General features: G+C 46.2%; 1 protein-coding gene across 2 annotated transcripts in view; it reads right to left on the bottom strand.

Annotated features, from left to right (window-relative positions):
- Positions 1-23,822, bottom strand: part of foxj3 (forkhead box J3) — a 56,786-nt gene that overhangs the window by 5,695 nt on the left and 27,269 nt on the right. For both annotated transcript variants that reach the window (XM_037490406.2, XM_037490403.2), the window contains 4 exons: positions 10,125-10,199; positions 6,701-6,784; positions 5,256-5,357; positions 1,447-1,575 (listed from right to left, as the gene is read on the bottom strand). In XM_037490406.2, coding sequence (XP_037346303.1) covers positions 1,447-1,575; positions 5,256-5,357; positions 6,701-6,784; positions 10,125-10,199 — 390 coding nt within the window. The remainder of the gene's footprint in view (positions 1-1,446; positions 1,576-5,255; positions 5,358-6,700; positions 6,785-10,124; positions 10,200-23,822) is intronic.

The following is a 23,822-nucleotide window of genomic DNA, read 5'->3' as shown; positions in this document are numbered from 1 at the left end:
ATTTTTTATTCATAAAAAGATTCCTTTGTGGAAGAGCACTGGCTACATGTTTACTAAATCTGCACCACTAAAACTAAAAAGGCACAAAGGATGCTAAGAGGACCAGACTGTAATGTTTAAAACATAAACATCAATTATATACATATTTTTCAAAAGAGGTCATGGAGCCACAAAAACAAATTTTAATTTTAAATGCAGTTTGAGATTCATCTGAACGCGCAAAGCTAACGCAAAAGTCAAATATGAGGCCGGTTGGAGTCTTCGGAGGAGCTGCTTAAATATTGGTGTTTGTGTCTGAAAAGGTGTCTGTCACTCTGCTTATAAAAGAACAATAAAACAGACCACAGTGATCGAGGTCAGTGCTTAGTTGCCGCCTTGGCTCACATACCATTAAAAGACCAATTCAAATGGACACAAACCCAATACTCTGGTGGCCGAGCAAAATGTATTTAAAACAAAAATCAATAACAATACCTTGTACAAATGAGCAGCCATTTTATCCATGTATTTGTGTGGGCGGTCAATGTTATGCAGTGCCCCCGAGCTGTGAGGCGGCGAGCAGCGCCCCCCCCCCTCAAGCATGGGGGGGGAGGGGGGGGGAGAAAACGGCCCTATTTCACGAAAGCATGACCCGACCCGTGTCAACTACGGGGCTGGCAACACGAGAGAAGTCACGTCCAATTTTGGATCGCAACGTCTTCCTCTTCCGAAGATGTAGCCGAGCTGCTGAAGCGCACGGCTCACAGTCTGGCTTGGGTGAGAGTGAAGAGGTGAAAATGAAGCCAGAGTGTTTATTGTGAGCTGCTGCTGCTGCTTTGGCTGTGAGAGAGAGAGAGAGAGAGAGAGAGAGCGAGAACATCCATCAGGCTGAGCCGATCGATGCTCAGCGCCTGGAGCAGGGAGCACTCTAGGATGCAGGAGGACCATACCAAAGAGGGGGCATCTCTGGTGGGAGGACATCAGAGGAAGCGCTTTCCTTTGTCTGGCTTCCAGGAGCGTGCACATTTCTCTCTGTTTCCCTTAACCCCCTTCCTGATGTTGTACTCTAGCGCATGTCCCCCCTGAACCTTCGTCTATTGCCGTCTACGGCTGGCTCCTCTGAAGAACGCCTCCCGAGGCGCTCCGATCAGATGAAATGTGGGATACGGTACACCTTCCAAGTCTGGTCTGACGGCAGTTTCATTTTCATTCATTTTGCGGCTGGGGCTCTCCCACAGCTTGAACGATTTGGACGGAATGAGGATTCATCAGCTGGTCTTTTCGCAGATCATCAGCTTCGACGCGACTATATAAATATCTTTTACAAATATCCAACTAAGACATTCATGAGCTGCAAACACGACATCCAGAATTACCAGCACCCTTTGGGTAACAGCAGCACCATATTTGTCACATCTTTGTACCACCGCAAAATGTAGATGGGTGGCGAGCGGCCCTCGGTCTTACCGGCGTGTAACTGTGCACACTGCCCACGCTGTTGAGATTGACGGAGGCCAGACTCTGATCGGACAGGCTGTTGTTAAGGCTGCTTCTTGGACTATCGCTCCCTTCCTGGTCTGTGTTGTACAGCGCCACCTGAAACACATACATGTGCATTAGCTTTTTATCCCAGACACACACACACACACACACACACACACACACACACACACACACACACACACACACACCCCAAAGGACCACAAAGTCAATCAAATTTAAATCAACAATGGCAGAGTTTGCGATATCAGCGAATATCGAATTTCTGTCCAAAGAATAGACCTATGTCGATATCGTATCAGGCGGAAACCAGTGACTTGGATACCCAGTTCCTAATTGTCATCAGCGACCCTGCTGAAGGTAGGGCATTCCTCTGAGGTAACGCGTGTATGCTGCATGCAATGACACGTCACAACAGCAGAGCGTGTGTGTGTGTGTGTGTGTGGGAAACATACGGTGCTGCTGAACACCCACCACAGTCACTGAGGGGTTTTTGAGTTTAGCGTGGGAAGGGGTCTGGGGACAGCTGAGACATTCTTATCACTAAAGGTCACACTACGGGCGATGTCAGCCACATCTGCTCACCGAGCGCAAATACGTTTGAGACAGCGAACAAAGGACTTCAGTGCCGCCGAGACACTGACCTTTCACTGAAGCAGCAAAACTAGCCGAAGCACTTCGGGACGACAATCTTAATTATCGTCTAACAGGCATTCCAGCCTTCCCAAATAAAGTGCACTGTCGCACAATTAAGACAATAGAAAGAAAAATCCAGATAATGAATATAATGATACCCACAGAGAATTGCCCATGTGTTGATCTCTGCATTGTTGGGAAAGGAATGGCAGCAATGCACAGATTGTGTGGCGGTGGAAGAGGTCCCGGCATTTGAAGGATTGGCGTTTGTGTGTGTGTGTGTGTGTCTCTGTTTTCCCGTGACTGAGTGCAGCGCGGTGGCTTCTGCTCATTGCTCCAAATGGAACAGAGTTGGCTGTGTGTCCGGTGCACAATGAGACAGCAGTGGCAGCCGGGGCCTTAAGCTTCAGAGTGGCCCGGCATCCTGCCGTTCTGCTGAGGCACCGGGAGCTACCGCTGAGCCCACGAGGAAACCCAGGCCCCTTGACTGCCTCCTCTGCTCCGACCGATGGGCCCGCTGACTAACGTGCTGCTACGACTCCAGGACGCACACATGCCGAGTGAGCGTGCCCCACTACACAAAGCATTTCATGTAGAATGAGATAGAACTACGAAACATAACACCCCCCCCCCCAAAAAAAACAGCGAAACCGCTAAATCCAGACTTCACTGTACAAAGAAGAGGGGTGAGGCTGAGGGAGAATAGAATTGGGGAAGAGGGGGGGGGGTTGGGTTGGAGCTCATTACGCAACTCTACCCTTCCCTCCACTCAGTGTGGGCTTGGCTCCAGTGTTCATCAGCGTGAAGGGGAACCCAATGAGCAGCGAAGACTGAAGGCTAAGCACGTCTGCAACATCAGCCCCGCTATACTAATCAAAAGCAGCGTGCCACAGAAATATAAATGTTATGTGCAATGGAGTCATAAAACAGGCTTTTAGCCCCAAGTCTCTCACCGCAATCTATTTTTACTCTAATCACCCATAAAGTGTGATGATTTCGAAACCTCACTGCTCTGTGGTTTACGCAGACCCCAGAGTCCCCCCGAGTGAAGACACCCACTCGAGCGTTCTCCATCACAGACAAACACCGAGTCTCACCCGCATACGTAGAAACACGCACAAAACATACGACAGACATTTCTTCCGCTACGAATGTGTGCACACACACACACACACGCACACAAAAACACAGAGGCAGGCGTGCTTGTACATGCAGGAGCGGCTCCACAGTTAATACTGTGTACAGTGTGAGCTAGCAGGCAAGCGAGTCAGAGTTCTATTCTTAGCACTGAATTAAGTAAAAAGCCAGAGGTGTCTTTTACATGGGGGCCTAATCTGGAGCATGAGACATGGATTATGAAATCAAAGCAAGATTGGCCCAGGTGTATCCAACAATACCAGCTAGTGTTCAGCACAATCCCCGCATGCAGGGAGGAACAGACAGACAGACAGACAGAGAGAGAGAGAGAGGATTTGTTAGTGGGGGGGGGGAGAAAGAAGAGCCGGGGAAAAAAGCCAGACTATTCATCAGCAAACACACTTCACAACAATCCCCTCTTTCCCTTCATCATCACACTTCAGTGCCAGAGTTTCATCACATTCAAGCCAATGTTTTAGGCCGCCTCTCCCCCCCCGCCCTGAGGAAACATTTGAGTCTACGTGAGAAAGACACACACACACACACACACACACGAAAAGAAAAAAAAAACACTAGGAGGGACAATCTTGTGAGGAATGTTCAACAGAAGAGAAAAAGAAAAGAGATTCCTGCTGGTTCAGTGTTCGCCCTGCCAGCGTCTCCCAAGGCGGGAATGAAGGAGAGAGAGAGAGAGAGAGAGAGAGAGAGAAGACCAGAGAGGGAATTCCTGTGGCTTGGCACACTGCACCGAAAGAGGCGTGGCCTGTCGTGTGTTTACAGTGTAAGACAGTGCGAAACAAGCTCTCTCCAAGGAGTTGAGGCCTCAGACGTATTGCTACTTCACTTCCAAACGGTTTTTGTCACAATCAAATGTACAAACAGAGACAAAACAAGTTATTTTAATCAGTCCACACACTTGTCATGTCTCGTTTCGATGTTTTCTGCTTGTTGCTGATGAGTTATTTGACTCGAGGTATTGGATGGCAGGAGTCCAAGCTTTAAGCTGTCAGCTTTCTACATTACCACTAGCGTCGACTGGTGCTGGGGCGAGTGCTTGTTTGTAGCAATTACAGAGAAGAAAAATGCCCGTCTTCCCCCACACATGGAGCCAAAGATCCGTCTGCTATAGCAAGATGAAAAACGGCATGTTCTCTATAGAAACTGCACCGAGCTGACATCCACGTCAAAACGAGACACTGAGACACTGACATACTGTAAATGCATGTGCACACAACTTATATCACACACAACATATGATCACTGTCGAGTCTCACACGAACAGTCCTGTTCATTTTTTTTATTGTAATGCTCGCTTCGAATGAATAAGCGACTCTTGTAGGCTTTTTAAAAGTGCACTCGAGAGCTGCCCCCACTGGGCCCAGAGGATGAGAGCTTAAGGTTAAAAAGCCTATTTAAATTTCAGAGTGAGCGGCACACTCACAGCTAACTGCTAGCAGTCCCTGAAGCTTTGCTCTGTGATGTACAAGTGGCTCCAAGCTTTTACGCATATTGGTAAGAATATAAAGAAGAAAAAAAAGAGCGTTTGGAAGCAGCAGAGGTGGTCGCCTGTAGTGTCGCGGCGTAATGTGGTCAATGAGAAACACGGCTCTGGGCGCCAGCCTCCTCTACAGGTGTGAAGACAGAAACCCCACGGCGCGTTGTTGGGTGCATCCTATCGTGAGTCTGCACGGGGTCTATCAGGTTACAACGGGCCAAGTATCTGTGCTAACATCACATTTCCGTGCTGAAGATAACAAGAGCCGGATGCCTGTTGTTGTGGAGGAAAAAGGTGCTGCAGTGCAGATAAGTTCTGTGTATTTTGGTGTGGGTTGCATTGCAGAGAAGCTTTAGGCATATGAGCGTGTGCATCTCCCCTCCACTCGAGTGCTCCTCGCTCTGTGGGGAATATTGCAGTAGGTGGTTGGAGAAGTGGGTGGGGTCAGGGTGCAGCAGTGTAGCCAGGTGTGTGTTGGTGCTGGAGGCTGGATGGCTGGCTCTAGTACCTTGTTAGTCACAGTGTTGATTGCCAGTGTTGGAGAGGCACTTCCAGAGATCATACACTCCATCCCCAAAGACTCTGACTCCAGGCTGTACGGCGTGGATGCCTGTGGGGGTTGGGGGCGGGGTGCGGAGGCAGACAAAAAATATATTACAATACAAACTCAACATCATCTAATTATCAAAACACGAGATCCCACTGCAGAAAGCAAGGAAAGAACCTGCATTGTTTGCGACAGAACAGACACATATGCAACTGCACGGCACAACAAAAATAAGGCAGGTCTATTGTCATTTGGCAGTGCAGCACCTTTATTTAGGTCACATTTGAACTGTGCTTTCTGAGACGTGGAGACAGCCTTCCTTCCCCCCCGAACCCAACCCTCACCTCCCACCGAAACACGCGCGCGCGTCGTCTTGGTGTACAGGAGCACTGTTGTCAGAGATAACAGCGCCATGCCTGTCTCACAAAACTGCTTACTGTAAGAGGATTGACTGCCAACAATACCATTTTTAATTCATGATAAACATAAATGAGATTTCCCCAAACTCAATTTCAATGTCTGACTCTTGATGGAATGCCTTGTAGGCAGTGTCTAGGGGAGAGAAGGAGAAGAGGAGAAGGAGGGGGTGGTGGGGGGGGGGGCTTAGCACAGTGCATGTGTCCTACAGAAAACACTCTTTGCGTTCTTTTGTGTCAGTCTCAAATCAACAGAGCAGCGTCAGAAGAGCTTCAGCTCAAACTGTTGGCAGAGCTGTGCATTAAAAACCATGTGTTTTGACCCGGGACCAAAATCTCACACCGGCGAAAGAGTCCCACTGTGTTGAATAAAGGGGATAAGGTTTCGATGGTGGGAGGCGATTGTATGAACAGCATCCTAGGTTTCAGGTGCGTGTGACTTGGCGCGATCCTCCCATCCTCGTTGCCTCTGGCCTGCCACATTGTGGGTAAGAGAGCTCGCTGTGTGTGGGGGGGGGGGGGGGAGGGGGGGAGGGGGTGTGCCCGAGGGCCCGGGTCAATCCGAGCAGCTCACCAAGACCTGTACGTGCTGCTGGACCAAACTCATCCATAATTAAAGACAAAAGCTCCCGCTCAGGATAACCGGAGTGCACAGTTCTGCATTAATTTATGTAAAAAGAATTTAATGTATGTAATGGTTGCCTCAGGCATAGTTTATTATTAAGGCCCCCACTTCAGGACAGGATAGCGAAGCAGCATGGAGAGGCAGTTACATAAAGTCTGGATACAAACTCCTACTGAGTCTGTGCGTGTATGTGTCTATACACGCGTGTTTGCACGTGGTAGAGAAAGAGTGGGAGAGAAAGGAGGGCGGAAAGGAAAACTGAGACACAGAAGAACAGATGAAAACTGAACCAAGTGGAGATGAAGGACAGAGCAGTGAGCATATGTGGACGGTGTATTTTTCTCCCGTTTCGTCACACCACTCACCCGTTCTCCAGACCGCGGCCTCTTCTTTGGCCGCGTGGGCAAGGCGTCCTCCTTTGGGTTGGTGTCGATGGCCCAGTAAGAGCCCTGCAGACAGAAGAGAGGCCCGTGAGCTGGTAAAACATTTGCATTGGGCGGCACCCACAGCTTCCCTTCTCCCCTTTGTGTGTACGACATTATTGAGAAATCGGCGAGCTCCGGCGCTCGGGCCGGCGCCGGTCCTATCGGCCCCCGGTCTCCAGCTGAGTCGATGGCTGGGAGTTTGTGCAGCGTGTGGGTGGGCTTTGTTAGCAAGAAATGCTTTTCCTCCTCTGCGGCTGCTTCTCAATGGAGGTGCTGGTGAGGGGCAGCTGCTGGCGCTGAAAATGCTAAGCCCTTCCCCCGAAGCTGTACTTCCTCAGCCTCAGGTACCGAAATTGCAGTGCTGCTGCCAAGGATGAAGGCTGCAGTTTCAGCCGAGGAATGGAGGCAGCGAGGTCTGAGCAAGGCCAATCAAGAGGAGAACAGTTGGGCTGGCTCGGGGGGGGCTGCAGCTAGCAATCCCACATCCAGGCTGCATTATTTATCTTTGCATTGAGCCACATTTAATTTATTTTTCAATGGTTCTCTTCCTCCAAACAAACAGGGCCGCGGCACACGGGTACAGATTTCACCCAAGGGCGCTGCAAGAATTCATTTTTAATATTTCATATGACCCTGGTAAAATCTCAATTGTCCAGAGAGGGGGAGATCAGGACCTTTAAAATTACTTCTTTGGCACAGAGAATAATTGTTATTTCCATGAGAAATTCTCTCAACTACAGGACAGGCCGTAGAACAAGTCGTATCGTAAGAATCTATACAATAACCGCTACGTAATGACCTGCTCTTGTTATTTTATTTACAGACGGCACACTGCTACGATTGTTAAAATGAAAAGCCACGGTTGGCCTATATTTGTTAGGTGGTTAAAATAAAAAGTTGTAATATGTGAGCGGCTTTGGGGTCAATTAACATTCTCCTCGGAGGGAAGAATAATTCACAGCACAATCAACCCGAGATAAAGAAACATTTCCTATCAATGTAGGTTACTGTAAAGGCAGCAGATCATCACCCAGTTCATGTTTTTACAAGAAGCTTCACCGAACAACGAATTTAAAAGGTGAGAAAAGATGTCTCGTGGTTCTCCTCTGTGCGTAGGTGCAGGGGCCGAGTGGAGGGGGGAGAGATGCAGATGTTTGAAAATGAGGGGTCACAAAGACAAAGCCACGCTTGGTGTGGTTAATTTTAATTGGGGGGGAGAAAGCAAGTAAGTTAACCCTCATGGGAGGGGAGTTTCTGCATTTCCCTACACCCACCCCAAGAGAGTTGACGGAAAAAAAGAGACCTAAAGAGTCATTAAATTATTCAAAAATACACTGCAGTATACTACAGCAATTCAAATAGATGTGTGGAGTCCTCTGCAGCCTCATAACAAAGGCTGCTGTAAAGATTGTGAATAAAATTTTTTAAAAAAAGATCCTGGTAACCTGCTACCCACCCGAGGCTACCTGCTCTCTACCTGTAAATGACGCAACTCATTTTCATACATCAACATATATTACGTTGTCTAGTTCCCCATTTTTGTGTAAACAATCGCAAGGAAAAACACAAGTAAGCTGGTCATCCTGGAAAATCCAGACGGAGATTTAAGCACATTTAATATACTGATTACGAACGGTCACAGGCTGCGTTTCTACCTTGGAGGTGGACGGGTTGCGTGTCCGTACAATTCCAACCGTCATCTCTTGCACCATCTCAGAGAGCGAGAGTCAGACAGAGAGCGGCGTGACTCTCCTATCTCACACAACCAGCAGTTCTCATATTCCTGCCGCATTACAATATTGATGCAACATATCAAGAGCGGCTAGCGCCTCTTTGAAGTTGTCTTCGGGGGTGAGGAAAATTCCAAATTAAACATTAAGGATGCGAGCATGTTGGCCATGCATTTGGAATGGGATCCATACAGCAATAGATTATTTTGTATTTAGTGGAGCAGCTCCCAGGAGTGTCAATATCAGAGGATTACAGCAAAACATGAAATTAGCATTCAGTCCCCATCCTCTACACAGCTAGGCGTAGCTCTTCATGCATGTGTCGGTCTGTATGCGTGTGCGCCTGTGTAATTATTTGTGCGGTAAGCATATGTAGGGTATGCTCTGATGCCGGGATGGAATCTGGGTTAGGCTACATATGGTTAGACCTATGCGCGCCATCAGACTAAATAAAGGCCTATAGGCTCCTTCCTAGCGAACTGCTCGGCGGGCCAGGGGACACGACCTATCGGGGGAAAGATTGTGAAGTAAAACGAGCCGAAAAACAGGTGTAGGCGGTCCAACTGAGATTGGAATGCCAAAAGAACATGATGGGCTATATATCCTCCAGCAGAGTAGAAAAATGGAGGACCGCATGAGAGGAAATGAGGGCAACTTTAACTATTTGGTAAAGGAGTTGAAGAGTCTAAAGAAACAAACTTGATGGGAGAATGTCCAGGTGGACTGTGATAACAGTAACATTAGCTGCAGGTGTGCATGAGTCACGGTGCACACTTGCTATCTTGTGCATACCTGCAATGCAACAACGATCGGATGTGATCGCAGCACATTCGGTCGGCTGTTCATTTTTCGTTTACCAGTGACTTGAGAAAGCATTTTAGCTCGTTATGAAGGTAGAAACGTGACAAATGGAGCCTGATAAAAAAAAAAACACGAGTCATGTGACAGAATGATACTATTTTTGATGTATTTCTTTTTAATGCGGAGTGACCTCATGTATCATGATTAACAAGGTTTCACTTCCCAAGATTTGCTTGTCCCTGAAAACAATATTCTCTAAAAAAGGTGTTGCCTTTGTGATGTTATAAAATATTTTATTTTTTTAGCAAAATGTAAGCTTAAGTGATCCCATGTTTTTATGCGATTTTAACATTTTCTATAAATATTTTGATGATAATCCGGGATACTATGAATTATTGTGCCTCGAATAATCATACCATCCCATCATCCAATGCCTAATATTCACATAAAATTCTTCATGGATTCCTCCCCAGTTCTAAAAATGAGACCCCTGACTGCTACCCTGCCGAGACTCGGCCATTCTTTCACTTTTTTCCCCTGCATCACCCACATCGTCTGTCTGTGTTGGTCAAACAAATTGGTCTCTCCTTACATTTGAAAAGCAATTCTGTGGGGGCGGGATGTTCATAATAGATTACGAGCATGTCATGAATTTCCAGACTGTCAGAGATCTGGCAGCTATTCAAAGGTAACATTTTTCTACCAGAGATAGAATGAAAAACACCACATAAATGTTTTAGAGCGGATTTTAGACAGTTGGGTAACTAAACTAGACATATTTGTGTACTTTTAAATACAAAAGGAATGTTTGCAATTATGATTAAAAGTCTCACCTTTCCCGGGTCGTCTTTGGAGCGAGGCACTTTGAGAAAACACTTGTTCAATGACAGATTGTGCCGTATGGAGTTCTGTAGGAGAAAACAGAGCAAGATGGAAAGGTGAGTGACCACATAAAAAAAAGAAAAAAAAACAACAACACCACAAACAGGCCTGCAGTACTCGTGTGTAAAACGTCGCTGCCAACAAGCAACAAGGGCACACAACTTGTTGGCATGTATCAGGTAGGTTTAGTCACTGCTCCTGTCATCAAGGTCAGCTCGTTTCAGTGGCGTGAGATCTGGCCTGCAACTGTGTCCAGATTTCTCTCTCTCTCACGCACGCACGCTGTGTACAAAGCCACCAGGAGGAAATATCTTTCATCAATGTCCAACAAACCGCATTCTGGTTGCACAACATATCAAATTGCTCTGTTGCCAAAAATAGGAGCCAGAAGGAGTCCCGCACTGGGATGGTTGCTGATACCAGGGCCTGATATTAATTAATGCTTCAGCGAGCTCCTGTGAGGGGGGGGAGGAAATAAATTATGTAGATCATTCTGGAAGTTAACTCGTTACAGTGTTACATGCTACTCAACTGCAGTGAAGAGGGAGGTTCATCCAGCTGCCTGATCGGGGGGGGATTTTAGGGGGGGGCTGAAGTAGCCACGAGGGCTAAAGAGCGATGCTACAGTCCTGGGTTAACCAGCCACCAGAGGCCCTCGGAACCAGCTGGAGGCCGGTCAGCTCGGGGAGTACAAGAGGCAGTGCATGCCCGCTTTTCTCCACTCGACTTTATGGAGGGGTATTGACAGATGGCAACACTATAAAGCTGTAGGATTGTCTGATGAGTTTAACGGATGCAGGCAATGAGGAGGAGGGAGGGAGGGAGGAGGGCAACAGAAAGAGAAAAAGAGATGAGAGCTGCTTATTCAACAGTATTATAGGCAATTATACCACAGGAGGGATGATAATGACAGCCTCGTTGTAATGCTGTCAATCTCTCTGGTTAAATCGCTCTGCAATGCCAGTGTGAAACTGCTCTCCAACTGAAGATACGGAGGGTGCAAAGTGGCGCCAGTGTCGGAACTATTTTGTTCCTGTGCCAGAAAGGGCTTATTTCTGTGCTTACAATGTGAGCCAGAGAATGGACGACAGAAGACACAATAAGGCTGCAGGACATTTTATGTCTATGACCATATAACCATAGCCGCTGTTGTTTCTGCAGGAGCTAGAGAGCACATAATAACAGCCACCTCTTCAATGACTGCCGGGATGGTGTGTGATGCTCAAAAGATTTGGGTGGCGTCGCCCATATCCCTGAACACAGGACATTCATTCATATAAATTCAAAGAAAAAACCACAACAAACAATAGAAGGGGCTAAAAAGATATACAATATGTGAAGCCGGCATCGTATATTAACACAAGAAGATTGATACAAAACCGAAGATTCGGTTACAAACCAGAATGCATTTCGACCAATATATTTAGGTCACTGTTGTCAGACCTTAAAAATCCAGGAGCACTCCGGCCTTCACTGCCATCACGGCTCGATGTGGTCTGAATGAGATCCAGCTTTCTTCTCTAGAGGTGGAAAGGACCAATGCTTTAAGGCAGAAAATGTCAATCCGCAGAATCACATCTCCAAAGTCCAGCAGAACACAGACAAATTAATTGTGATCTGGTGGAGAAGACAACTCATTGATCCACAAAAGATCCCGCCCACTCTGAGGCTCACAGACGCTCCTCTTGTCATCAGGCCTAACGAGACTACCTCACACAGGCTGCAGTTACAGCACCATTACGCAGACTGTGTCCTTTTAGCCTTGTCACAGTTTTCCTGGGGTTCAGATGAATAAAACAATGAAAATGCAGAGTGCGGTCATGTAAAGTGGATGGTGACAAATGGACGTGAGGCTCGGTGCTTACCCAGCTACTGTGCAACTTTAAAACCCTGAGACGCGTCCAACAATGGAGTGTCTGAGCGGGATGGTGTGTGATGCAAGCTGTAATGTCACACACACTTAAGTACTTCAAACCGTTTTCCCTTTACGGCCTCCGAGTGTGTCTGCCACTTGGTGCAAGGCGGACAGAAGCAGCTGAACTTGCAGAGACGTGGCTCTATCCATTAAGGCTCTTCTGCTGGTCCTAAATCATTGATACAGTCAAGCAGCCCAGGCCTGACACTACATTAGAAGTTTACTTTTTAATGAACTCTGCCTGCCCGCTCTCTTCTTTCCCTGACAGGGCCCCACGCCTGCGCCATATTGTGTCTGACAAACTCTTTCCACTGCTTTAAGCACATTTGAGGAGTGAAGTGAACAGGCTGGAGGTCACGTTTAGGTGAAGAGATGAACCAGAAGACGAAGGGACTTTGAAATACTCCAAAGGGGAAAGAAAGCATGATGACAGCGAGAGTGGGTTCGTTTGACGGATCACACCGTTTGCTGAGCAGGAGGGAAAGGGGACAACAAGACAATGATAGGTCGATGAAAAATTAAGGCCAATTACCGCTGCATGTGTAAAGAATACGCCGGCATTTGAGCAGTTCAATACATTTGGTTTGATACCGAAGGGTGTGTGCCGTGCATGAGGGTACAAGTGGATGTGGAGTACAAAAAAGACGTTTGAGTAGGCGGAAGAGGTCAGAGGGTCCGAACAGCGATACACAAAGTGAGTCAGACAAAGCCCACTGCAGGGGTCCTCCCCAAGTGCTACCCAGCATCTACCTGCAGCCCCCACAGAGCACTTCATGTCCAACCTCAGCGCAAGCAGCGTGTGTGAGTGTGTGTGTGTGTGTGTGTGTGTGTGTGTGTGCGCTCGCGCTCTTCATTCAGTGTGTGTAGGATGCATCCCACATACACACAGGTCCACGTCTCCTAACAAATGGCAGTGATTTAACGCACCAGGACAGCAGTGAAGGCGTAAGCAGCTCCACCCTCGCTGCCCCATCTCCCCCCTGCTGAGGGGCGGCGCAGCTCAGCAGAAGGACCGCCAGGGGAAAGTAGGTCAGGCTGACCTCTGCGCTCGGCGTGTCAAACGTTCAGAGCGAGCTAAAGGGACAGGCCGTGTCAGAGCCCTGCTCCTCACAGCTGGGGAGGAGGAGGCACCCTGTGCACACGGTCAGGGTCCCAAGGGAGTGAACTCGGCATGCCGGAACAGACACGCGTATGCACCCATACCGGTTATGACATAGGGACGAACACCTGCGTCCAAGGGAGAGGAAGAGTCACAGTGTGGTCCATCGTGAATGAATCAAGCCCCCCGTAGGTTCCTGGCCTTCCCACATTCACACATCTTCTTGCAACTTCACGCCTCTGGACAATGCTAAAAACATTTAAAGGGGAAAGTAAAGTGCGTGGGGGCTGTAACCAAACAACACACACTAAGCCAACTTTTATATTTCGCACAACTGCACAAATGCAGTTGCGAGTTTACTTGAAACATTTATGAGATCTGTAAAAGGAGTGAAGAACAACGAATCAGAAGAACCCAACGCTGCTGGTGCCCCCGCTTTAGGATAGGACCTCAAACTCCAATTGACCTGTCAGCTAGTGTGAATGGTGGAGAGACGTAAGAACTGAGCCAGAGATGGATGCTTCAGATCCGTTAGTAAAATAGAGAAATACAGATGGGTTGGATAGATGAATGGTGAGAGCGAGAGAAGGAGCTGCTCTTTGAGTGGGTGAGTTGAGCGAGTGAATGAACAAGCGAAAGAGCCAAACAAATAGAAGGGAAGACACAAAGGCCTTTCAGCTGGTTGCAGGTGAACACTGAGCGAGCAGGGAAATAATAATTTAGGAAAAATATTTTTTGCCTGTGAGGAAGCCTTTAAAGCATGACATATATTCTGTTACATGGTAAAAGATTAAAAAAACATTACATATTTATTAATATTGCACCGTGATCAACGTTGATGTCTTATTAGATGTATTAGACAATTGTCAACCATTCCAATAGTTTAATAAATAAAGTGATTTTTCCTCCAACAGTAATTTAGTTTCAGCTTCTCAGGGGAGGGGATTTGTTGATATTGGATTTGTTTAAAGGAGCCACATGAAGTTGGAAGAAAACATAGCTCTCATTTATTTTAAATCAAAAAGGTAACTAGAATAGTCTAGAATACATTTTGCAGCCTTAAAAAAAAAAAACTTACAGTACCTTAAATAGAGTAATAAAATAATAAATGTTTCCATGTGTTGATTCTTATTTAATCTAACCAGCAATGGATTTGAATATAAAAAATTACATTTATTGTTCATTTGAATTTTAGCAGGGAGTATTTCCAATCTGGATGAAGGATTGTTAGGTTAACGCTTAAGTTTGCATAGGACCCCGAAAAAAAGTAATAGAGGTTTTGGCTGAAAAATAAGCTCCATGGCAAACACAAGTGTTTGATGATTTTTTTGTCCAACAATATAATCTCTCCATATGGAAACTTCAACAGAGTAGGGTACTCACTAGCGTATTTTATGCTGTAGAACAAAACATTTGTTAATCTTGTGATGGCCGCAGACCTTATAAGGAGAAACTAACCAAAAAAACTTCAAGATAAGGGAACCGGAAATTCAAGAGAACGCATTTTTAATTCCAGGTTTGAGGACTAATCCTGCAGTAGTCAATGGACAACTTTAATAGCGAATAACTAAAAAGCCTAACCAGGGGACCGAATGTAAATCTAAAAGAAAATGGGGGACAATGAGAAGCGCCAAAAACTGAAAACTGAGAGCATCAAGCAAACCCAAAGTAAATGGTTGGAGAAGTGAATCAGTAGAGCTACGGTGCCACACACGCACAGGTACATTACTATATTTTTAGGCCTTTGTTATTTCAAATGGACCCTGTGACATGCCCACCAACACAGAACCAACTCCTCAGCCTCGGGGATCTGCACCGATGCCACGGAATGTATCACCTTCGCTGTCTATTTGTAGTGGGTGTGGGAAGGCATGTGGGATACATTCACTCCGCAAGGCACCGCTTAAAAACATGTTTTTTTTAAATCACAGGTTCCCAGAGACACACACACACACACACACACACACACACACAAAGGTAGAGAAAGGCAAGTTTGCCGAGGTTGCAATCACAAGATGATTTAATCGTGTCGGCTGTGAGGAGCGCGGTGACCCGGGGGCCATTAGAAGGAGGCCCCTCTGACTGACGGGGCGAGGAACCTGCAGCAAAATGACAAAGGAGTGCCGGGGTTCTGAATGCTTCACTATGCGAATGCTTAGAGCCACCTTCACTTCCTGTTTAATAGTACATGGAAATCATGAACAAGAGGGGTATGTCGATGACAAAATTATTACATGTTGCAGCTGATGAAAGGATTTTTTAGTTTTATTGCCGCCGCCACCCCCCCCCCACGCCCTCTACGATTCAAGGAGTGTGTCGACACAAACCGCAAAGCTCCCTCTCATCTCGCAACGCTACCAAGAGACCCAAAGCCAGCACTCAAATACGAATGAAGTAAACGATTTTAAAATTGATTTTTTTTTGGTATTTGACCTGCCTCCTTTGGCATCTAGTAGTTATATGTTGGCATGCAAGGTCATAAACCCGGTTTATCTGATCTTTTTCTTTTCTTCTTACCTGCCACAGAAAAATACATGCCGAGCTGAAATCAATCATGAATATGATAACCTGTTATTTTAAGAGCTTTGTCCATTATGCAATGACAACATTGAGATATTATATTAATTAGAACTCCACAACCACTTGTGCAGAAGGAGATTACACTATGGGGAAATTGTAACACCCCCCCCAATCAACAGAGAGCATTTGGCTAAATTAAACCTATTTTTCACTGGTAGTCTCACATAGTGAGGCCAAGACATGCAAAAAAGAAATTAGCTTGCTTTTTCCTTCCTCTCTCCCTCCCTCCCTCCGGTCTTCTTTTGGACATCACATGTTGTCAGGAGGTGAGAACAGTGATATCCAAACCCCAAACATTTAGAATACTGGAACTGCCTCATTATTCAGGGGTTTTAGAAGGCCTATAATTAAAGAAGTATAAAAAAAATGCTAAAAAAACAAACAACAAAAGAAACTGAGCTGTCAAGGTTGGCCCGCCACTGCAGGGAAGCCAGTTGAGAAGACAACTGAGGTCAGTGGTTTGTATCAACCTGCACAGGTGTATGGTTTGCCAGAGGGCAGTTACATACATTCTGACGGGAGGCTGCAGGTGCTGAATAGGCTGCATCCGAGGAAGAGCATTGATTCTAGATATGGGGGAGGGGGAGTAGTCGGGCGGACGAGTCGAAGCGTTAACCACAGGGAGGGAACGTCACAACCTTTCCACACGTTCGTGGTCATCACCTTACTCGGATGACTTGCACTGATTGGAGTCAGCCAGGGTTGCTTTAGAGTGAAATGAAATATGTCCGTTAGAGCGAGGATCGCCAAGTAGAAGCACCAAGCTTTCCATCAGCTCAAGCTACCGCGGCGCGTTGTGGCCCGAAGCGATCAGCCTATTGAGCACCCCTGGTCTACATCATGGCTTTGCCGGTTACATTCGACCAGGCGGTCTACATCATCAACCACCGCCTCATGCACATTGACCAAAGAAATGTCCAATCGCAAAGTAAATGCAGGTGTTGGTTCTTCACAGCCTCGTCTGTTACCAACAAAACAAAAACGAACCAACTTTATCTGCCAAGTCAATTTCTCTGGGGCTAGTCCTGAGGGGAATACCGCTTCCTATAGAACTCCGACAAAAGACAAAGCCAAAACAAAAAGTTCTTGCAGTGGCATAAAAAGTTTATGAATCCTACTCTGAGGAAGTTCCCTTTTTAACAGAAGCTTCAGGTTAGAGACCAAAAGCTGCAATATAAATGTTCTGAATTCACTCTCGCCGAGGCGCATGTACCCACATTCTTTGTTGCTGTAAGAGCAACCTTGGAATGGACCTGCAAGGAATTCAAGTATGAAAAAAACCCTGCATCTTCCTTATATTCTGCTTGCACTCATGGTTACAGCCCCGGCTTGAATGCTACGTATGAAATGCGAACATTCCGGTTATAAATTGGGAGGAGGTCGCTGCAGATTTGAAAGGCGTATGTGGGGAGGAGGGAGTTTCACTTAATGCAATACTGAATGGCAGGTCACACTGCAACAAAAGACCCCAGCCACTCATATGAGGCCTATTTGATCACAATCCTTCAAAGAGCTATCAGTCTTTGTCTCTCTTTCGCCGATATTTGTGCCTCAGCCTCTCTGCTCCTCCCTCTCGCTTGGAGCCAAACCGCATTCCGCCAAACGGCTCGTTTCTACACTGTTGCACGGCGCAGCGTGCAGAAGTGTGGCATTATTCCATTAAGTGGATTATTTAGAACATCTGACCTACAACATGGTTGTCATTGGCGATGAAGCAAGGTGAATTGAGAGGAAAGGATGATGGGTACAGACCTCCATGGATGTGGGAAGGATAAAGTGATAAGTAACTGTTAACCAGAAAACACGGTAGATTGGGCCGGATCAAAAAGGTCGCCATGGGGAAGGATTCAAATCAAGTCGGGGGAAAATAACGTCTAAAGTGAAACGTCCACTGGTGATCAAATGAGCTTGATCATTGGTGCCAAATATGAAAATGAACTTACAATTGATACATATTACGTTGTTGTGTTCATTTGGTTAATTTAAATCAAATTGTCTTTGACATCATATGGACAAAAAGTAGGGTAACCGTAAAGTAATTCAATTCAAACATGCATCTGTATCGCGAAAGCCCCACCAAATGACTAACATTTAGGGATGTGCATTCAGCTACGTTATTGCAAATTGGGAATATATTTTGTACTAACTGCTTTGTAGTTCTTTACTGCCAGTAACTACCTGAACAGTCAGAACATCGGATCTCAACGACCCTGTAAACAGCTCCACAGTTAAAAAAAACAAAAAACATCTTTGTCAAGCTTTTGTTAGCAACAGTTAACGGTTTTCCTTTCCGTTTGGCAAACTCCAAATAAATGTTTACACAGCTTATACAATGTAAACAAAGGAGTTGTAGACAGCGTCCACACTGATCCTGCCTTTGATTCCATGTGGACTAACGGGCCGTGATTGGACCATTCAGGTTTTAAGTGGGCTGTTGCGAGTCCATTCTTGTGCCCTCGGCCACAAAAGGTCATCACAAGTTACATCAACCTTGAGGAGGCAAAAGTAATTGACAAATACTCAAATGGAGAGAAAAAAAAGACGCAGCAAATACTGTGCGATTGATCACTGGAGGCGAACCGGGACACTGGTTCGTCAGCAGACGGAGCCGCCTCGCTGTAAATGGAGTCTGGGTCTTTTCTCCCATGCTATACAGTGCACAAGACGCGTTCCTTCTCTTCCTTTCCCCGCCGCCGAGGCAGCACAAAAGATTGGAGGCAAAGTGACGCCCTCCGGTTTGTCCTCCCTGAAAGCCTTCGCATGCTCTCAGTTCCACATGAGGGATCTGATGAAAGCCGTTTGTCAGTACGCCACTTAATTATCAGCCAGCAGAAGAGCCTCTGATGCCGTCCTCTGACAACGGCTCGGACTACAGTGCCCACTAACAATGAGGAGCCGACTGCAGCTACTAATGGTGACGGGCTGGTGCCAAGCGTCCACTTACGACTTGGACAAAATAAAACCACAGAAAGCTTTCTGTGAAAAGAATATAAGTGGAAGCTACACCGTGGGCTCTAAAGCGGAAAGAAGCACACCCGGATACCTAGATTTATTTTTTTCCATGTAATGTTTGGGAGAAAAAACTGAAGCATTAAAATTGTTCCTGCTAAAAAGTGTTACATTGAACACGGGAGGTGGACGGGTGGAGTGAGACGTTTTGACCTTTTGGTTTTTCCTGTATGTCGACAAAAACATTATAGCGCTTATGCTGCTGCTCAATGTGCACGTTACCACCAGACTGCAAATAAAAAACAGTTACACGCATTCCTTAACCTTCCATCTTTGTGTGGTCATATTCTTGTGACTGCAGAGATGCCGACTGTCGAGAAACAATTTCAAAGTCAATTAAAACTGCAAAAGAATCCTATTGAAGTTGACACCACTCTTCTGGTTCTGGTGAACTAAAATCTCCTTTTGTCTTGTACTGTCGAGTTTTCTTTCTCCTATTTGACTTGGGTGTGTATCACTCAAAGAAGGTTGGGCAGTCAGTAAAAAAAATGTGGAGATCAGCCAGAGAAAGAGCCGTTCTTTGTGTTGCAGCTCACGTTTACATCAGTCATCCTCATGCTCCTGAATACACTCCGCTAGTAGAGCCACCATAGTTACCATCATTGGTATTAGTCTGATCCATGAAACAAAAGTACATCGCAGACCATGTCTACAGAAGACAGGTTGAACCACTGACCAACTGGGAAGGAGAGAAGCCCTTTTTACCACAATATTTGCAGTGCATATTTGTACACAATTGCTTGTGATGTCCTTCTAAAAAAGGAAATCACAGGCAGCCAGCCTTCAGTCCATTAAACAAGTTAATGCAGAGCTGCTGACCCATTAATAATACATTGCAGTGGTCAAGAGAGGCCAGCCACCTCTGTGCACCCCTCCATCCCTCTACACGGACACATTAATGGACTAATTCAGATGCAATTAACTGGTGGGGAAAGGCTGTGAGCCTGAGGCTCGTGGAGCATATAGGCTGAGGGGCTTCTAGCCGGCGCTCGGATTACAATCTCTGTGCGTAAACACACACAAACGCATGCAGAAAGACCATTTACATACAACCAAAATACTTTCAGTACAACAGATTTTCACCGTGGGATACCAGAAGCTAAAAGAAATGTATTACTGCATTTACACTAAATCATCATATACATCGTAGAAATGCTGTTTTTTGTTTGTCTGTTGTCTTGCTTAAATAGATTCCTAATACAAAAAGGGGAACCAGACACAATACCACCTTTGTAGAAGATGTTACCCAACATTTGCTCTCATGTGGAGTTTGTGACCACCCAATGAATCAAAGTCCAACATTTCCTCTTCCCAGAGAAAAAGGTCTGCCTGCTTAGTTCACCTGGTAACATACAGTGGCTTTTTACAGCTTTTCTTGCTTACAGTTGCCGGCTGCAGATGAAAAGGATAATATATAAGAGCGTGAACCAAAAGCAGCGGAGCTGAAAGACCTTTGATGAAACTTACATTTTAGAGAAACCTACCATCCAATCAGAACCTTCTTCACGGTAAAGTAAAAGTGTGAAAAGCCTCCACCGCCTAATTATGATTTTTAATTTAAATCACTTTCTTTTCTCTCTTTTTTGGTCCATCACAGCTGGTTTTATTCAATAATGTGAGTGCCCGAAATCCAGTGTTTGCGAAAGTGACGTTGACAAATGAGCAATTACAGGAGCGAATTCTCGCATCACATCTGCGGCCGGCGTGACCTGCGATTAGCCCGGCTGATGCTGAACGTGAGACGCTAGAGCCGTGCCTGTCACCACAGGCGCCTTGGAAGGCAGCGCCGCCCACTCCGGCATGTCATCCATCACCGGTTCCACTCGGCTGCCACACTTGTGTCACTGTCCCCTCTCTCTGGGGCTGCTGACCCCGCTGAGGACGCACCGCCGGCGTGATCAAACATCTCGCCGGGATAAGAGACCATCCTGCATAACTGATGAGGCAGAGGACACAAAACACATCCTCTGCCGTGGTGACTTATTTATCAATAAGCTGCATTCAGTGGCGGGGCGGCAGAGACACACATGCTAAACCAGAAATATCGCCTCTGCAAATCAGTCATATTGCAGTTTACATCACTTCAGAATTTGCATATAAATGATTGAGTTATGGCCAAAAATGTGCTTCATCTTTTAGTTACCATGTGTGAAATTTGCTCATCTGTAACTACCAAAATCAGTTCACCCTTGAGTCAGGATGGACTGTAGTGCTAAACTCTGAGCAATTCCCTCCTGAGATAAGACTCGTTCATAAGCCCGGAGCGGACGGACGCCGCTAAGGCACAATGCCTCTGGCCACGGAGGCATGAAAACAGGTAAATGAAAAGCAGGCACTGCGAAGAGTAGAGCGAACCCATTAGCTGCGGGATGCCGACACAGAAGGTGACAGAAGGGTTAAGTGATTGCAGCAGAAAAGAGAAGGTGGATTTAAACAAAGATGAAATGGAACAACATTGGCCAGACGCATTTTCGAGATAATCACTCTTCATGCAGCATTCATCAACATGGAAATCATGAGGGCTAAAAATCACGATCAGATGCGAATGACCTGCAGTGGGGGTGTGAGGCGGCGCGGGCGAGCTCGCAGTCGCTCTAAGTGGATATTCAGAGGAGGGCTCGCCTCAGTCGAGCTACAGCCCTTTGACCCCATCAGCATTCTCAGGTTGCTGTGTACTTTTTCAAAGACCCTTCTCCAGACTCTGCTAATTAGTCCTGCAGCCTCTTTTCCTTTCATTTCCAAAAAGGAAACGCTGTGTGCACGCTACAGCACTGGCAGATAAATTGGCTGCATGCTTCACAGGAGGCAACCGTTCTTTAGGGAGAGCAAGCTACCTTAATTATGAATATTATTAATTACACTTTTAAAAGAGAAGGAGACGTAGGAAATGAAAGCAGAAAAAAAAAAATCAATCAAAAAAGATTCATGCTAAAAGTATGAATTCAAATTGAGTCCCACTGAGTTTACATGTAACACAGGCAGCGGGAGCTGGTCGAAGCTACCTTAGATTTATTTAACAGGGCACAATCAGAGTTAAAAAGGCAGATTCCAAGGACTGTGCTCTATTTATAGCTCGTAGAAGTCATTGCCGTTCCCCTCGCTTCCCTCCGCCTCTTTGTCAAGGCAGAAAATCAGCGCGCACACAAGAGGCTATGTTAAAAGGCACCATCTGTGATCCCAATGTCAACAAAGGTAGCCTGATATTCAGAATGGTGCAAACATTATGGTGCAATGCCATTATTCAGTCTGACATGGGCTTCCTATTAGCGGTTTCCCTACATGGGGCTGAGGGGGATTTGATTTTACCCGCAACAATGCATCCAGAGGCTCACTTTGTTGGGCTGCGTATAGTTCATGTTAATGTGAATATTGACAGAGAAGAGCAGTTGATATTAAGATACAAATATTGCAGAGAGAATGTTTACCCCAAAAAATAATCACGCATGGCTTCTTGTCCAGATACAGAAAAGTGATAAGAGGATGGGGTGATTTGTGGTGGGAAAATGAATAGATAAAGAAACAAAGTCTTCATTATCTTGAGATAAATAGAGGCGGGCCATTAAGATTTATTGAAGACTGCTGGCTCCACGTAGCTTGTGGGTGATGCACTCCTTTTAACAGCTGGAGGAAACTGGTTTGCCAAGATACCAAACTCATAAACATGTTTACACCGTACTTTAATATTAAATTCTAGGACTAACTCCTCTGATATTACAATATATTATCGGACATCCTCAGCCATATTAAGCTCTGAATATACATGTGCTGCATTACACAAAAATGACAAAAAGCAAAAGCCCAAGCGCCTAAAATAAAAGGGAAAGCAAAGTACTATTTCTGTCTAAAGGTTTCAGACCTCGGAACAATGACTAAATATTTTGTGAGCAGCTCCCGGTGGTCCTTCACCTTCCCCTCTGAAGAATCCCTTTGTCCGTGTGGACAAAGATGAGTTTTATTTTAAAACAAAACCAAAAAGAAATCTGTGTGGAAGTAGTATTGGAGAAAAAAATAGTTCTAGGTGGCTTCGTCCAAGGGCGTATCCCTGCATATAAATCAGATATAGACTTCAGCGGACGCCATTAACGCAGAAGAGGAAGTTCACAATAACCGCGGTCAACGGCGTTTATGCACCGTTTGGGGTTAATGATTGTCTAAAAAGGATGAAAGAAGCTACACCACGCATTCTAAGAAACAAGGCACGTCTTCCGTCAAACCAAACACCGATTTCATCAGCTTGTACGACCACAGCCAGTGACAGTCATGAAGACGGATACGGTTTCAAGCAAAAGTGAAGCCGACTTCCTCACACAGGACTGCAGGCCACAAGAGGAAGCGATGGTAGCCTGCGGCCTTTCATGTTCTGCACTGCAGTCGGCACTCCACTCGGCGGAGTGTGGGGACAACGGCTCCTGCCAAAATGTATCCGTGCCAAGGCCTGCCAGCCTGCTCTCCCCGCCCACTCTAAGGGGCCAAAGCGTGAGCGGTGGGGCGCCGGTAGGCGGGTGCAAGGTGAGGCTGGTGGGCGGGTGGCCAGGCTGGAGCTTCCTGACACGGGAACCCGCCTCACAGCAGGATCAAACTGGCTGCCGAGTGAATCACTGCCCCCCCACTACCTGACAAAGTGAGCGCCCGGGCTGGTGCGCAGCCATGAAAGCGGTCTTTGCCAATAAAGAACACTGGAATATCAGCTGACCGCGTCGCTCTCAGCAAATGAAGGTCACAAATAAAAATAAATAAAAAAAGGTTGATTTTGGACTCTGCTTTGGTGTGTGCAGGTTACATCTAAATAAGTGCTCCTAAAAAAATTCAGTATGAGCGAAGTGCTTGAAATTGAAATGCCTGCTTTACGGTGTAATGATAATACAGGCTAAGAAAGTAGATGAAGGTGTCAGGGAGTCATGCACCACAGCAATTTTACACCTTTAGATTTTAGGCCCTGCAAACCCATGCTTGAGGTGCGAGATAGGGGCAGTGAGCACAAATTCTCATACCTGACGAATCTTATTTAAATAAGCAACAGGGGCAGGGATTTTCTGAGCTGTGGCT

This window comes from Pungitius pungitius, chromosome 8, assembly GCF_949316345.1.
Source record: "Pungitius pungitius chromosome 8, fPunPun2.1, whole genome shotgun sequence".
Classification (NCBI taxonomy): domain Eukaryota; kingdom Metazoa; phylum Chordata; class Actinopteri; order Perciformes; family Gasterosteidae; genus Pungitius; species Pungitius pungitius.
Note: the sequence above shows the minus strand (reverse complement) of the source record. Positions and strands in the feature narration are given on the sequence as shown.